The 16,575-nt window shown below is 52.2% G+C and overlaps 1 protein-coding gene across 1 annotated transcript in view; it reads right to left on the bottom strand.

Annotated features, from left to right (window-relative positions):
• Positions 1 to 1,135: 1,135 nt before the first annotated feature.
• The window catches only part of TDRD9 (tudor domain containing 9), a 99,694-nt gene continuing 84,254 nt past the window's right edge, over positions 1,136 to 16,575 (bottom strand). The window contains exons 33-36 of the mRNA XM_045074462.1: positions 13,973 to 14,111; positions 9,658 to 9,776; positions 3,099 to 3,171; positions 1,136 to 1,841 (exon numbers count right to left, since the gene is read on the bottom strand). Of these exons, the coding sequence (XP_044930397.1) occupies positions 1,740 to 1,841; positions 3,099 to 3,171; positions 9,658 to 9,776; positions 13,973 to 14,111 (433 nt within the window). The 3' untranslated portion in view covers positions 1,136 to 1,739. The remainder of the gene's footprint in view (positions 1,842 to 3,098; positions 3,172 to 9,657; positions 9,777 to 13,972; positions 14,112 to 16,575) is intronic.

Raw genomic sequence — 16,575 nt, 5'->3', positions numbered from 1 at the left:
GTGCGTACGAGCTCGCTGTTGTGACGACGGGGACCCTGCAGTGTGGACGCGGCTGCAGGGCTGAGGGCAAGCAGGGATGGAAGCGCGTGAAGCCTTCGGCCTGCACCGGGCCCGGCACCAAGTCAACCACGACTACGGCGGAATCGAGAATCCGGATTTACTTAACACAAGACTTAGCAAAATGCAGGCAATTCTAGACCAAAAAAAGAAGAGCCGGAATGGTTTCCTTTACGGATTAGAACCAGAGATACAAAGGAGCTGGGTTACTCAAGGCAAGCCGCCCAGCACTGGTGACCGCCTTCCCCCTCACCTAACTGGACCGCGAACACGCAGGAAGCACAGGGACCCCACCCGGCTCGCCGCGGCGCCCGCCGCAGACCCCGGCCGTGCGAACGGCCGATGCAACACCCCGCGTCCTTTCCCACGAGGCGCTGCTGGAAAGACAGGCGGAGCGCGGACCGTCAAGCCGGACAAACCCGCGACCGCTCGCGGGCATCGCGGAGAACTGGGCCGCCGCGTGGCGCCCACCCCCCGCCGCAGCTGAGCAGCGCATTCCCGGGACACCCCACCTGGACCTCCTCAGCTCACAGCTCAGCAAGAACCGGGGCACAAAGGAGACGCGGGCGACAGCACGAGGCAGGTCACGACGGCTCACTGTGACACACACACAGCGCTGGCCCCCCAGCAGGCCCACAAGGCCCAAGGGAGTGCCGGCTGGGCCCCCAGTTTACAGGAGCTCCCCAGACTGGAGGCTTCCCAGTGCACCCACATGAGCTCCCAGTCACCACCCCACGGACCCCCGGCACACACGCTCTTCGGGTTTTCTCACACGCTTCCAAGCGCCCAGCTGGAACCTGCTGGCCGAGGCGGACCGCTTTGCTCACGCTTCCACTCGCCCCTGCGGACCCCCACGGCAGCACCCCGACACCCACGCGAGCCGGCAGGGATCTCCTCCTGTGGGCTTCATGGTTGCTGCCGTTCTTAGGCAACCCCGACCCCGACCCTGACAGGAGTTCACTCTCACAAACAGGCCCGCACTCCTCTTGGTCAGTTCTCTAAATTCTAAAGCTTTAGAGTGAAATACATGGTAATCTTCTAGACTAAAAACTTCCAGAAACAGAAACTTAGTCTAAAGCTTTTATTGTTTTAACGTAAATGTACTAGTTGCCAGGTAATCAGATTTCCAGAATTTAGACTTAGAATTATAACATAGATAAAAATCTGCAATATACAAAACTGAAGTTAGTTTTACCAAAATTAAATATTTTCCCACACGGAAAAAAAAATTAGAAACTGCCACATGGTTCTGAGAAACACGCAGCTCTCCACTGTGGTGAACTGAGGTTTGGGGGTCACGGTTCCCCCGTCTCACCGTGACAAACAGAACACACTAGCACATACCGGAACCTTACGTGCTCAGCTACCTATGGTTACCTGAGTAGAGTTAAAGCAAAACAGAGCTCGTCTGCCCCACAAAGTCTTCGTTCAGTTTTCCCCAAAATCTTCAACACAGTGATTTTCTGTTTCTAGAAAAGACCAGACTCTCCAATCCTTCCCACCTGAACAGAAACACCGCTCTCCAGCCGCCGTCCACGCAGGAGGAGAAAGAAGGGGGAGAAGACCTTTCGGACGCAGCGGGCCAAGACTGTGACGTCCAGATGCCGAGAAAAGCCGGTCGGCAGGGGGAGGCTTCATCCAAAACTGTGTGTGCGGCGGGCCTCGGTGCCTTCGGGAGGAGCCTAGGTGCTGAGAACAACCAGTCTGTGGAGCTGGTAGAGAAAGGTGTTCTTCCCTCGGCCACTCTCCCGGTCAGCCTGCTCCATGACCAGCTTTGGATCAACCTGGGGACAGACAAAAGGACCAGTCGGACCCTTCTAGAAAATGGACCCTTACGGACATCAAGTAAAATACGTAAACGAGTGAATAAAATTAGACCCAGACACATGGACGTGTAGGACAGGAGTCAGGAGTCCATCAGTCTCCAAGCGTATTTCCAGAATGCTGCCCTTCTCTCTAGCACTGACTGCTGTACGTCTGACAACCCTCCTTTAACAATACAGTGACCTTCACTCGAAGGTCGCACGCACACACCCTTCCTGTGTATGCAGGAACTGTGACTTCGTTAAATATGGGTATGTTTTCCAAATCACGTCAACCACAAAATAAAGTTCTGTTTTCACAGAGCCCACAGGAGAGGCGGCGGGCGCCCCTGCTGTCGCCCAGACAGAGCCCTGTGACACAGGGAGCAGGCTCCAGGGTCGGGTCCTGAGCACTCTAAGGAGGGACCCCGGTCACACGCACACAGAAGGAGAGCTTCCTTTGGGCTCAGGATGGTAAAATAGCACCGCAGGGGCATCATCTCACTTCTACTGCGATGGTTTATTTACAAAAACACCCTTGGCTCGAGAACTAAAGTGGGAAGCCCCTCCTTAGGGTCCTGCCCCTTGAGTTAAATGTTACTGTTTCCAAAACTTGGCATGGAAATGTCCAGGCGCCCCAGATGGGCCCTGCCCTCCTTCCCCACTGCTGTGGACTGACCCGCACCCCGAATCCATAGGCTGAAGCTCTCATCACCACTGTAACGGTGTCTGGAGATGGGGCCTTTGGGGGGCGAGTGGGGTTACATAAGGTCACAAGGGGGAGGCCCCCACGATGGGCTTAGAGTCCTTCTCAGAAGAGCCATGAGGGAGAGACCCCCTCTCTCCACCACATGAGCACACAGCACGAGGGCACGTGTCTCCGAGCTGGGAAGGGGGCTCTCACCAGATCCGGGCCCGGCTGTGCCCGAAGCAGGAGAAGATAGCGTCTGCAGGCGAAGCCACCTCGGCTGCGGTGCACGGAGAGCCCGAGCAGCCCGGGGCAGCACCGACGTGCCCGGACGGCTCACCCGGACGCCTCCTCTGCTTCCACCAGAGAGGCAGGACTGTCGCCCGGGCCTCACAGAGAGCACAGCATCCAGACACAGCCACCCCAGGAACCAAAGAGCCGCCCACTCTGCCTGTCCCCTTCTATGCCCTCAGGACTTGCCACAATCCCAGCTCTGCACCTGCCAGGTCCGTCGCTCCCAGGGGCTCCCCGTGGCGCTATTTCTCACTCACCTGATTCCACTCATACGGCTTTTCATGCCACTTAGGGACAATTCTCTGTCTTGGCTTCAACTGACAGAACAAAACTAATTAAAAAAAAGTTATTTATTTTTGTAAAAGAGAGCGAGCGAGCACACGAACAGGGGAAGCAGCAGGCAGAGAGAGAGTAATTGATGCCCGTCATCCCAGTACCCTGAAAAGCACGCTATCATTAAAAAAATAACTGTTTTTTAAAAGGTTTATTTTGACCAGGGAAATAACCCCTGTCCACGCAGGAGATGCAGAAGACCAACCCCCCCCCCGCACCTCCACAGCAACAGCGCTGCCCGTCCCACACACGGCTGCCTGAGGGGACCTCGGTGTGTCCCATCTCCTACTCCTAGACACCTGGGTCAGGTGGAAATGCCATGAAAGGCACAGAGAGGTAGAGCCTCCCAGCATTGACAGAACAAAGCCTGGAAATCTCACACCCCCAAACAGCTGTAAAATTTGACAAAATTGTCCAAAAACCCACAAACCCCCAAACATTTGAAATTCACCGAGAACAGGTAGGTTAAGCATTCATTCCCAGAGCACTCCCGGATGCGGGTGAGAACAGCGGTGTCGTCGGGGCTGCAGCTCCTGCGGGGGCCTAGCTCCTCCCACCCACCGGCTCAGCCTCGGGCCCCAGCGCGGCCAAGCCCAGCGCCCTCACTGCCAGACTGAGCTCACTTGATCAGGTGCCGAGAGAAATGCTCCATCTGGCAGCCCCAGCAGCAGAAATAGTAAACCTGGTCAGAAAGAAAGGGAAAAGCCCACAGCTCTGCCAGCCTTAGGTCACGGTCCTGCTTGGGCCCAGAGCAGACCAACAGACAATCTCAGAGCCCAAGAGGGAGGTTTGGGAATGGGAGTACCAGAGGTCCACACAGGCCCCCCACACATCCCCTGGCAGCTTCAAGGCCACACACAGGCAGCCAAGACTCAGACGGCGCTGAGCCAGCCAAGCAGCCCGGGATGGCCAGGCGGGGGGTGCGCACAGCAGAGCCCTGGGGGAGTAAGAGCCCAAACTTGTCGGAACTGCGGCTGCTTTCCCCAAGCCACATACGCATGTCCCGGCAGAGGGCGGGATCCCCAAGCCACACACGCATGTCCCGGCAGAGGGCAGGATCCCCAAGCCACACACGCATGTCCCAGCAGAGGGCAGGATCCCCAAGCCACACACACACACACACACACACACGCACGCACGCACGCACACATGTCCCGGCAGGGGGCAGGAGCTTAAAGGCTTAGGGACTCAGCGCACTTCTGACTAATCACCCTCTGAGCACTGCGCGGCGCACACACAGGGACGACTCCCGGTGAGCCAGGCTGAACACAGACAGGAGAACCGAAACAGAAACAGAACGCAGGCATCGGTGGCCTCACAACACGGCGGGAAGCCTGCCCTGCGGAGCCCGAATGGGGCTTGGTCCCTACACTACTACACCACATCCCAGAAACAGGAGACATGAGCAGACAGATGCTCCTCCAGAAAAGACATCCAAGTGGCCAACAGACACACGGATAAGTGCTCAGCATGTCTCGGCATCAGGGAAACGCAAATCCGCACCACAGTGAGAGCTCACCTCACACCAGCCAGAACGGCAAAGTTAACGACTCGGGAGACGACCGTTGTCGGTGAGGACGCGGGGAACGGGGAGCCTCGCGCACTGCCGGCTCCGGCTGGGGCAGCCGCTCTGGAGACCAGCTCGGAGGTTCACCAGGAAGCGAAACCAGAGCCACTGTACGGCCCAGCAATCGCACTACTGGGTACTTCCTCAAAGAACACAACACAGTGATCCGAAGGGGCACGTGCACCCCAATCTTTATAGCAGCAACGTCCACAACAGCCAGACTGTGGAAGGAAAGAGCCGGAATGTCCGTCGACAGGTGAATGGACAAAGACGCTGTGGTCCATGTATACGAGGGACTATCAGTCGCCAGGAAGAATGAATACTTAGCATTTACATCGACGGGGATGGAACTAGAGGGTAATGTGCTGAGCAAAATAGGTCAATCGGAGAAAGACATCGATCATGAGGTCCCACTCATGTATGGAATATAGGAACCGGAACATATAACAAAGGGGGGAGGGAGGGAAAAATAAAATGAAATCAGAGAGGGAGGCAAACCATAAGGGACCCCGAACTCTAAGAACCAGAGGGCCGCTGCCGGGGAGGGGAATGGGGAGGGGCGGCGGGCGGGCATTCACGGGGCGCTGCATGGAGCGAGCGCTGGCTGTCACAGGAGACCGACGAAACACTAAATTCTACCCCGGAAACTAAAAAAATTTTGAAAAGTAAAAAAATAAAATGGGCACTTTTCAGCAAAAAACTGTGAGTCAGTTTGCAAGAAGTAGGAATGTATGACCCACACCCAGGGGAAAAAAGCAGCCAAAAGCAGCTGAGCAGGCCCGAATGTGGGTTTAGCAGGCAAGACTTCAGAGCCGCCATCGTGAGTACACACAAAGAATTCCAGCGAACCACTTCTAAATACGGGAAAATATGGCAACGACTCAGAGATAACCGCATAAGAATTAAAAACTACATAAAAGTACAATTACCGAAACGGAAACGCCCTTACAGCGCACCACAGCGGCGGGCCTGAGACAGCAGTCGGGGGGCAGTGCCCGTAATACAGACAGACATCCGTCTGGGGGCGCCTGGTGGCTGCGTCGGCTGTGCGGCCAAGTGTTAAGATTTTGGATCAGATCAGGGTCTGGGGGGGGCAGGGAGCCCCAGGTCGGGAACCCCTGCTCAGCAGGGGGTCTGCGTGAAATCTCCCTCCCCCTACGCATGCACACGCACACCCTCTCTCTCTAAAAGTAAACCTTCAGAAAAAGAAAAGGTTACAAAAGAAGATTCTCAACAACTTTCTGTAAATGAACTAGTCAATTCAAATGAACAAATCCCTAAAAGACATAAACTACCAAAACTGACTGAAAAAGAAATAGAAAATCTGAATAGACCTAAACACAAGAAATTCATTTAGTAACTAAAAATTTCCCTCGCAAAGCAAAGTCCCAGCTCAGATCGCTTCACTGGAAAATCCTGTCAAATATTTAAAACGCATTCCTGGAAGCCAGTTTCACCCTGATACCGAACCAGAGACATCACAAGACAAGGACAAACCAACCACCCTCATAAGCACAGATGGAAAAATCCTTTAACAAAACTATGTTGCAAACCATTTACAAGTCTATAAAGAGATTCCACACCATGTGGAATTCAAAACGGAAACTAAGGCTAGTTTGAACACCCCAGAAGCAAGTAATAAAATGTACCATATAAATTGGATGAAAATAAAGAAAACAAATGTAATTACCTCAAGGACAGAAAAAATATTTGGCAAAATGCCATGTCCCTTCTGACAAAAGCTCTCAGCACGCTGCGGACAGCTGGGGACATGCGCAACCTGGCAAGCAGCCTCCGTGGAGAAGCCGCAGCCAACCCCCTCCTAGCGAGTGGCCAAGACCCGCACAAGAGCAAGATTCCGCCACGCCGTCTCCACGCCCAGTGCGCTGCGAGCTCCAGCCAGTCCGGAGCAGGAGAGAAGTGAGGAGCACACGGGTCGGTTAGGAAGGAGAAAGCCTGCCTCACTCACAGCTACGATTGTGCATGAGAGAGAGACCCCAGAGAATCTACAGAAACCACCAGTACTGATAAACCATCTTAGTCAGGTCACAGGATACAGATCAGCACGTGAAAATCAGTTCCTCATTTCTAGCAACGAACAAGCCAAAAATAAAATAATTTCATTCACAATAGGATCCAAAAGACTAAAATATTTAGAAATAATTTACAACAGTCCAAGATCTACACGTCGAAAACGATAAAAACAAGTGAAGAAAAGTGAACCGAGAACCACCGAGCAAGCCCTCTTCGTGGAGCGCACAAGTCAGTACGGCTAAGCTGCTGATTCTCACCAGACTGGCGGTGGATCCAGCAAAATCCCTACCACAGGTTCCGAAGGCCAGCTGTAGACTAACAAGCTGGTCCTGAAACGGATGTGGAGGTCCCGGCTGGCTCCATAGGGGGACGCAGAGCTCTTAGTCTTGGGGTTGTTGAGTTTGCACGCCACGTGTGATACAGGGATTACTTAAAAATTAAAAAAAAAAAAAACAAAGAAAAATGTGTATGAAAAGGATCTAGAATAGTATGCATAATTTTGAAAAAAAACAAGAACAAAACAGGAAGATTAATATGAACCAACTCCAAGACCTGCCATCAAACTACAGCAATCCAGACAGTACAGTGTTGGCATAAGACAGACGTAAACAGGGCGCCTGGGGGGCTCCGTGGGTTCAGCTTCTCTCTCTGGCTACTTGTGATCTCTATCACATAAACAATCTTTTTTTAAAAAAGACAGACATAAGCAGAACAAAACAGAAAGTCGAGAAATAAACCTCTACAACATTTGTGGCCACAGGTGCCAAAGCAGGTCAGCAGGGGAGAGTGGGGCTTCCCAGCCGACAGGCTTTATAACGAGTTCATCTGTGACAAAATGAACTTAGAATTTCACATCTACACCACACAAGTGAAATCTCAAAACAGACCCAAACCCAAATACACCAAGCAAATGTGAGCGTTAAAGGGAAAAAGAGCAGAAAACTTCTATGACCTCAGGTTTCGCAAAGATTTTTCAGATATAACACCAAAAGCAGAATCCGTTTTTTAAAGAAGACAAGCAGATGCCGTCCAAATTAAACACCATGTTCTTCAGGGGACACCAGTAAGACAGTGAGGGTGAACCACGGGACAAGATCCACCAACGGCACACCCAGAGGAGCTTCCAGCCAGAACGCACGCTTCCACAGCTCAGTGATGAGACAACTCGACTTAAAAACAGGTTAAAGATTAAAACAAATATTTCACCCCAAAATACACAATCAGTTAATATAAAAAGACGCTCTCTGTCATCAGTCACTAAGAAACGCAAACTAGAACCACACCGAGCACCACGCCTCTGGCAGCCGGTTGACACGTGCGCGGATGACGGCCCCTGCTGGCAGGACGCGGTGCGCCATGGGCGCCACAGACTGCTGGCGGGGACGTGACAGGGCAGACACGCGAACAACAGTCTGGCTGTTCCTTAAGGAATTAACATGGACTCATCAGACGACCTCCCAGGGTCACTCCCAGATCTCTACCCCAGAGAGCTGAAAATCCGTGTTCACCCAGAGACCATGGACGGCCAGCGGGAGCGCCACTCAGCAGAGCCCAAACCGGCGACACCCCCACACCTCACCCACTGACAAGGACAGACACCAGAGTGTCACCCCGCAAGGGAACAGAACGTGCTACAGCACAGAGACACCGCGAACAGGCTACACTGAGTGAGGGAAGCCAGATTAAACCACCACGATGCCACTCACAGCAGGTTTTCAGGGAAAGCAAATCCAGAGAGACCCAGCGCAGAGCCACAGTCACCAGCGGCGGGAAAGGGGGGTGCCTCCAGCTCAGCAGGAATAACTTCAGTTTTTTTAAAACAGCCTTTCTGTTTTATTTATTTTTTAAAAGATTTTATTTATTCATTTGACAGAGAGAAATCACAAGTAGATGGAGAGGCAGGCAGAGAGAGAGAGAGGGAAGCAGGCTCCCTGCTGGGCAGAGAGCCCGACGCAGGACTCGATCCCAGGACCCTGAGATCATGACCTGAGCCGAAGGCAGTGGCTTAACCCACGGAGCCACCCAGGCGCCCGAGCCTTTCTGTTTTAAAAAAAACAGACGCCTGGGTGGCTCCGTGGGTTAAGCATCTGCCTTCAGCTCAGGTCATGATCCTTGGGTTCCGGGATCGAGCCCCGCATCGGGCTCCCTGATCAACTGGGGGGGCCTGCTTCTCCCTCTGCCTCTGTTCTCTCCCTGCTCACGCACTCTAACAAATCTTTAAAAAAACACCTTTGTTGAGATATCACTTATTACTATTAAATGAATCCACTTTAAGTATACAACTCAAGAGTTTCAGTGAATGTGTGCTGTGCGACCATCACAATTCAGTTTCAACACACTGCGTGAACTTTTGAGGCGGACGAAATGTAAGACGGAGTGACGGTCAGGGTCAGCACAGCTCTACAAACCTACTTACTACTGTCACTGAACTGTGATGCAAAACCCCTGCGCGGAAGGCCTAACTCGCCAGGAAGGTCACTCCTGCTGACAGAGCTCTAAGGAGCTGAAAAGGAGCATCGGTCGCTGTCCCTGCTTGCCCGAGGCAGACTCCGGGGCTGCCAGGACTCAAGCCGTGCTGGGCACGGGGCATCTGACCCGCTGGGGACATTCCACACCTTCCCATGGACATTCTGGGTGGATTTCTTTCAGCTTTATAAGGACGCTTCGTGTTTTCTAGCATTGTTTCGGACCTGGGAGCCCATGCCTCGGGCAACTACCCTGAGATGGCCTGAGTGCAGGCCGGTTCTCAAACTTCGGGGCAAAGTTCACAGAAAAACACTTGCATGTACAGAACTGAAGAGAGAGAACTGAAGTTAGCCTTTCTCACAATTGCTAAGGCAGCTTCGGATATGTAATACCTTTACAGAAAGGGCACAACTTACCCTAGAAGTTTCTGACGAGCATTATCCTGTAACTGTGCAATTCTTTCTGGCCCGAGAAACTTCGACCCATTTGGCCCATCACATACCAGCTTGTTGATAGCAGCCCTGAGAATATTAATCTGTAAATAAACAGCGGCACAAATATTCATACGGTTGCATGTAACTGAATTTCATTCTACATTTAAGTAATTCATAAGCATTCAAAGCTATTCACACTCGTTCCTTAAAGATTTTATTTATTGAGAGACAATGCATGCGCACATGTGAACACGTGAGCAGGGGGAGGTGCAGAGGGAGACCGAGAATCTCAGGCAGACTCGGAGCCCAGCATGGGGTGCAATCCCAGGACCCCAAGATCGTGCGTGACCTGAGCCAAAATCAAGTCAGATGCTCAACCAACTGGGCCACCCAGATGCCCCCAGTGTTCACATTCTTATGACTATCATCGATACGGTTTCTGGACCAAATTATTAAAACACAAATAATGGGGTGCCTGGGTGGCTCAGTGGGTTAAGCCTCTGCCTTCGGCTCAGGGTCCTGGGATCGAGCCCCACGTCGGGCTCTCTGCTCAGCAGGGAGCCTGCTTCCTCCGCTCTGTCTGCCTCTCTGCCTGCTTGTGATCTCTGTTTGTCAAATAAATAAATAAAATCTTTAAAAATAAATAAAATAAATTAAAATAAAACACAAACAACACCAATAACCACTCCCCTAATCTGAGAAACAGTAGTAACCGAACAAAGAAATAAGAATCAGCAAGAAAGGTTCAGAATGTTCAGTCTAATCACCCTCGTTTAACTCGTGGGGTCACACGGTTCAAAACCTACCTGTATCATACATACTCCTCTCGCTTCGCAACATTTCTGCTGAAGCCCCGGGAGTAGCTCACCGCAGAGGTATGACAAGTCATGTTTTGTGACAGTCTCTGTCACAGATCTGTAAGAAAACTCTCCATCCTGACCAGCCGGAGATGTGCAGCGTTGCTGCATAGACGCGCCGGACAACAAGCTGCCCCCGCACGGCCAGGAGGCGCTCGTACCCCCAGCACAAGCATCTCACTGAGAAGCCCAGGCTCCGTGTGGACGGCCCGGCTTCCCGGCACGTCCCTGCTCCGCTCCCGGCTGACCCAGGGCACTGCCCCGCGGCCGCGCCATGACTCCCCAGGACCACCGCCCTGCGCCCGCGCGACCCCCAGGGCCTCTGATCAGAGCACTCTCTCAGCCTTCCTTGTTTTTCAGAACTGGACGGTTCTCTAAGGAGTTTTGTGCAAGTCTTTCATGGGATATCCCCAGTTTGGGTTTGTGCGACGCTTTCCCATGGTCAGACTGAGGTGATGGGTTTTGGGGAGAAGCCCCCGGAGGGAAGTTACTTTCCCACCGCATCACACCAAGGCATGGGTGCCACCACCATGACAGAGGACTGTGACGCAGACCTTGAGCACCCAGCTGAGGTGGTGTCCACTGACTCTCCCCCTTCAAGGCCCCTCCTCTTCTGCTAGGAAGCATGTTGGTGAGTCCAGTCCACCCTCCAGGTGGCATCGCGGGCAGATTAAGCTCTGCTCCCTGGAGCAGTGTCTACAGGCATGTCTCCTCATTTGTTTACTGAGTCATTTCTATCCTTGTGGGCATGTAGACGACCGACAGTCACCTGACACTGAGTTACGGTCTGACACTAAAGCAAATGGTCCCGGCTCTGGCCAGCACGATCTCTCAGTCGGCCCCACATCCCTCTGACGTGCCCCTGTCCTTTAGTTTTCTGGGAGCTCCAAGGCTCTTCCTCTGTTCTCCCTGCTCCAACCCTAGAGAAAGCCATTTTTCCAAGGAGCCCTGGTTCCTTTCACTGGTAAATCCTATCAGAAACACAATCTGGGTATCAGGTCTGTTCAAGGCTAATGGGGTTGCGGCTCCTAGGCCCTCACACGGCTTGGTGACAGATGTCTGTATGTGAAGCCATCACGTACATACATGATACACATGTGTGCCTGTGTAAGTTAAACAGGAATTCATACGGATGACTGCCAGGCTCATGCCGTGCCCTGAGGTCCACTCCAGCCCTCCTATCCAGTCTGCAACTGCTCCCGGGACTGGCTCCCACGTGCGGGCCCCGGCCGGTTCAGCCCCAGCACCACGGACAGCAGCTGCAGAGTGAAGGAGCTGGACCATGGTGGGGACAGAGCTTACGCGCAGCTGCTTCTGGCGGCAGCTGTACAATTTCCAAAGCTCTTTTCCTCCTCAGTGCAATGGCCCGACGTCTGTGTGTCTGTCTCCATCGGGTACCTTAGCACCCCTCCTGCATGGGGACCGGTCTGTGGGTTGACCAGCGCGTGGGGTCATGTATCCAGCACCGGAGCAACTCACAGAGCAGCCCCTCTCTGCTCAAGAGCACAAGACAAGAAGCACCAGTCTGCTCACTGTCCTACGGCCCAGCCTTCCCCAGAGTGTGTCATGTGAACGGGACCATACAGCATGTGGCCTCCGAGTCCTGGCTTCTCTCCCACGGAGGCGGGCATTTAAGACTTACTCGAATCACTGCTCCTGCTTTTGTGCTGCCTTGCGTGGCTAGCGCACATGGCCTCTAAGCATCCCCTTTTGAGAGACATCTCGATCGCTCCCAGTCTCCAGCAAGTACGAATTATGAGTGAAGCCATCAACATTCACCTGTAGGCGTCATGTGCATGTAACTGTTCTGATCTCTTGGATAAACCCTCGGACGTGGGACTCTTGGACCTCATGGTAGACGCATTCAACTTCTACGAATCTTGTCTTTCAAAACAGGAGCTGCGCTTTGCCTACCCCCCAGCACCGGGCAGAGTCTCCATTGCCTCACATGCTTGCCAGCAGCCATTACAGCCATTACTGTCAGGTTCCAGATCGAAGCTGCTGGAACAGGCACACAGAGGACTGTCCTCGTGGTCTTGATTTGCATTTCCTAATCAACAGGACGTTGAGCATCTCTTCGTGTTCACTGCTGTCCAGAGTTTCATTTAGTTACCTTTTTAAACAACCAGGTCTTCAGACTTCCTCACGTATTATGGACAAAAGTCCTTTATCACATAGATGACCGGCAAGTGTTTTCTCCTGTGAGCAGTGCACCCCTCCATCCTCTTAGCGGGCTCTTGGGCAGAGCCAAGTTTTTAATTCCGACCAAGTCTGGCTTCCCGGTTTTTTCTCTAACAGACCAGCTTCTGGTGCTGCTTCCACACTCACCGCCAAACCCAAGACCATATGCATTTTCCCCTGTATTTTCTTCCTGAAGTTTTCTCATTTTACATTTTACAGTAACATTTTACATTTACATCTTTAAGCCGAGTACCAGCAAGTGAAAGAACGCAGTCAGGGACACAGAAGCCGCCCCGAGCTCCGAGCTGTGGCCTCTGGGAGACAAGCCGCAACGGCCGCCCTCGGCGCCGCCTTTTCCCACGCCCTCCGACGCGGCGATGCCCGCCGCACCTACTTTGTACAACTCCTGAGAACAAAAAGGGGCCAGGCACTCTGCAGCAGTGCTGCTCAGACTACGTGAGCTGAGGGCCAGCTTTATTTCTCACTTGTGACATGCAATAAAGCTGAATCACAACAATGAAATACAAGAATAAAAGCGTATGTATACCAGCCCCAATTTTTCATTATTAGATTCAAAAGCCATAAAATTACTTTGTCAAGCTGCTTCCTAAGTTGCTGAGTGCTTAACCCTAACTGCCACTGGGTCTTCCACTTACCAGGCCCCCCCGCACCCGTGAGCAGGGGGAGGCCAGGCAAGACTTCGCTTCCCCTCTCCCACCCCAACCCAGCAAGGATGTGCAGCGGGTCTGGACTGGGCAGGAGACCTGGACAGAGAGTCAGAGCAGTGCTACTGCCCTGGGGTTTACTTCCACTGCCCAGAAAAGCTTACTGTGCTGGGAGAGCCCAAGGGAGAAATTCCTAGAGCACCATCTCGGTCAGAGACTGAAGGGAAAGTGAAATAGGCAGGTGAAGAGACAGCAAGGCCCTCCAGGACCAGAGGCGCAGGTCTGTACGCAGAGTGCTGTGTCTGACGCTGCACTGTTAAATGGCTATGCTAGGGGCGCCTGGGTGGCTCAGTGGGTTGAGCCTCTGCCTTCAGCTCAGGTCATGATCTCATGGTCCTGGAATTGAGCCTCGCATCGGGCTCTCTACTCAGCAGGGAGCCTGCTTCTCCCTCCCTTTCTGCCTACTTCTGCCTACTTGTGATTTCTCTGTCAAATAAATAGATAATCGTTTTAAAAATAAATAAATAAATTCCTGTGCAAACCAACCACGGGAGAGACACGGCTGCTCCAGCGTGATGGACACACGCGCCTTACCTCCACAATGTCCTCCACGCTGAGCTGAACGTCAAAAGCCAGCTCGATGTCATGCTCCGGCAGGATAGGGGCCCCCGTAGTTGGGTTCCACCCCAAACCGCAGAGGACTCCAGTATAGCATTTTCCTTCCCGATCGACCCTAAATGAGAAGTTTTTAGAAAGAGTTACTATCTCAAAGTGATTAAACCACTGCTTTGGTATCATGGGAACAGGCCAGTGCAAGCACCCTGAGTCGTGCCGACCCCAGTCCAGCAGCTGATTTCATCTTTGCGTTTTCTCTTCCGGTTTTCATACCGGAAATGACGGAGGACACGCAGCTCTAAGGACAGTACATATGTCTTTTAATCCATCGTTTACGTTTCTACATTTCTCACTACGTCAGATAACAAAGTATATTTTACAGCATCAGTTTTTTCCCTACCTTCAAATTCTTCCCATGAGTTAAATTCTTGTAGTGTTAAATTCTCTGCAGAAAGGGTGACACACACATTTACGGCTGTGAAAGAAGTCTGGCACTTCGTGCAAGTTTACGAGACACTGTCCCACCTTCTCCCCCCCGCAGCAGCCATGCGCGAGCCCGCCCACTCCTCTCCGGCACCATGTCCCGCCACTTCCGCGTCCGAAGCCTCCCTCCCTCTCACGGTGCTCTCCCCCGTGGCCGCGGGCCGCATCTCACCAGCACCCACGCGGCCACGTTCGGCCCCATGCTCCCCACACGGACTCCTGCCTCTTCGAGTCTGGCTCCCACACAGCAAAGTGTTAGTTTTCAGAACAACTCCAGTCATCATCCTACCCCTTGCTTAAGGGCTTCCGGTGGTTTCCTGCGGCATTCTGAGCAAAACCTGAGCTACTCTGAGCCACAGAGCGTCCGGTCTCTGCTTTGCTCCCCCACGTCATCTCAAATCACACTCTCTGCCCCCTGTAGCCCTGCGCCAGGCTCCAGCCCCTCTGGCTTCCCTACAGGCCAGTTAGGCTCCTCCAGGGGGAAACCCTTCCTCCCCCTGCCATGCCCCTAAGCCCTCTGTCCCCAGGCTCCTTCTCCTGTCCCAGGCGTTAGTTTAAATGCCAGCACCATAGCCCAGAACAGGATCAACAAATAATTATATAATGAGTAAACAGATATTAACACTTAATACCTTTTTTAAAAAAGATTTTATTTACTTATTTGACAGAAAGAGATCACAAGTAGGCAGAGAGGCAGGCAGCGGGCGGAGGGGAGCAGGCTCCCTGAGCAGAGAGCCCGATGCGGGGCTCGATCCCAGGACCCTAAGATCATGACCTGAGCCAAAGGCAGAGGCTTTAACCCACTAAGCCACCCAGGTGCCCGTCACTTAACACCTTCTAAAATATTTTGTTAATTTTCTTTGACTCTCAACTCAGACTTTTCCCCCCATAATCTAGATCAATAAAGTTTTGATGAAAATAATCCAGGCAAACCTAGAGCTTTCTTCTTAGCCCTAAAGACACACATACACAAACACACAAACTTCTTTTTCACTTTCATGAAAATGAAAGAGAACCCCACTTGAAGTACACTCAAAGAAGAGCTCCAGAAAGAAGAGCGCCTTACAAAACAGCCACCGAAGTCTCTCTGAAGAGTATGCTCCCCCCGTTATTTTTAACACAACATAATTTACTCTTATTTCAATTTCTAGAAAATCCTTCCAGAAAAGAAACACTAGCCCCAGGTCACCAAGGGTAAGATTAACGGCTTTCAGGATGGTTAATAAAATGCCGCATCGCCCCTACCTCACTAATGGCCACGGACACGGACACAGGTCCCCTCGCACGTGCTCACAAACGCTCATCAACAAGGACAGTCCCCGAAGGCCCAGCCTTGAACTGAGCCACAGCAGGACAGTGATTCTCGGCTCATTGGCTCTAAACCTTCAGCCAACAAAGGTAACCAAGCACCGGCTTTAATTCTTTTCTTGGGATCCTAGAAACTCATGTGCAGTAATTAGGACCACAGACATATTTTTCCTTCCTTCATCATACCCATTCTGAACTGTGACAGAGAACTGCCAAAACCACGGAACAAAAGCCGTGTGTGTTCCATGAAGATACGGCCCAGGGCACACCGGAGACCTAATTCATTCTGAGACAACTTACGTAAAGGAACTCAAGCTTACGCAAGCTGACAACCGCTGTGCTCGGAAGAGCTAACGTCTCCAGACAATCAGGTTTGAAATAAATACAACAGAAGAGCCACCGCACTGAAAGCTAATAATCTAGAACACTCCCCATGTGAGCCAAGGAGGAAATGCACTTCCTCAAAACTTAAATGTGAGTCAGTGGGAAACAGCTCAGTTACATTGTAATCATCTACGGAGTTCAGCTGACCCTTGGACAACACCCGTTTAAACTGTGCAGCTCTAGCTATACGTGCATTCTTTTCAATGAATATACCAGAAAAATTCTGGAAACTTGGGAAAATAGTTCTTTCCGCGAGCTCACCTAATCACACCTACAGAGTACGGGTCCACCGACTCGAGGTCCTTGGTACGGCCTCCCCTCAACAGCAGGCTCTGTCGGTCGAGGGACAGCTGCACGCGTCAGAAATCTACTGGAATTTCCAAATCCCGCTGCAGCTGCTCTGTGGG

This window comes from Mustela putorius, unplaced genomic scaffold (assembly GCF_011764305.1).
Source record: "Mustela putorius furo isolate JIRA1106 unplaced genomic scaffold, ASM1176430v1.1 tig00000129_pilon_pilon_pilon, whole genome shotgun sequence".
Classification (NCBI taxonomy): domain Eukaryota; kingdom Metazoa; phylum Chordata; class Mammalia; order Carnivora; family Mustelidae; genus Mustela; species Mustela putorius.
Note: the sequence above shows the minus strand (reverse complement) of the source record. Positions and strands in the feature narration are given on the sequence as shown.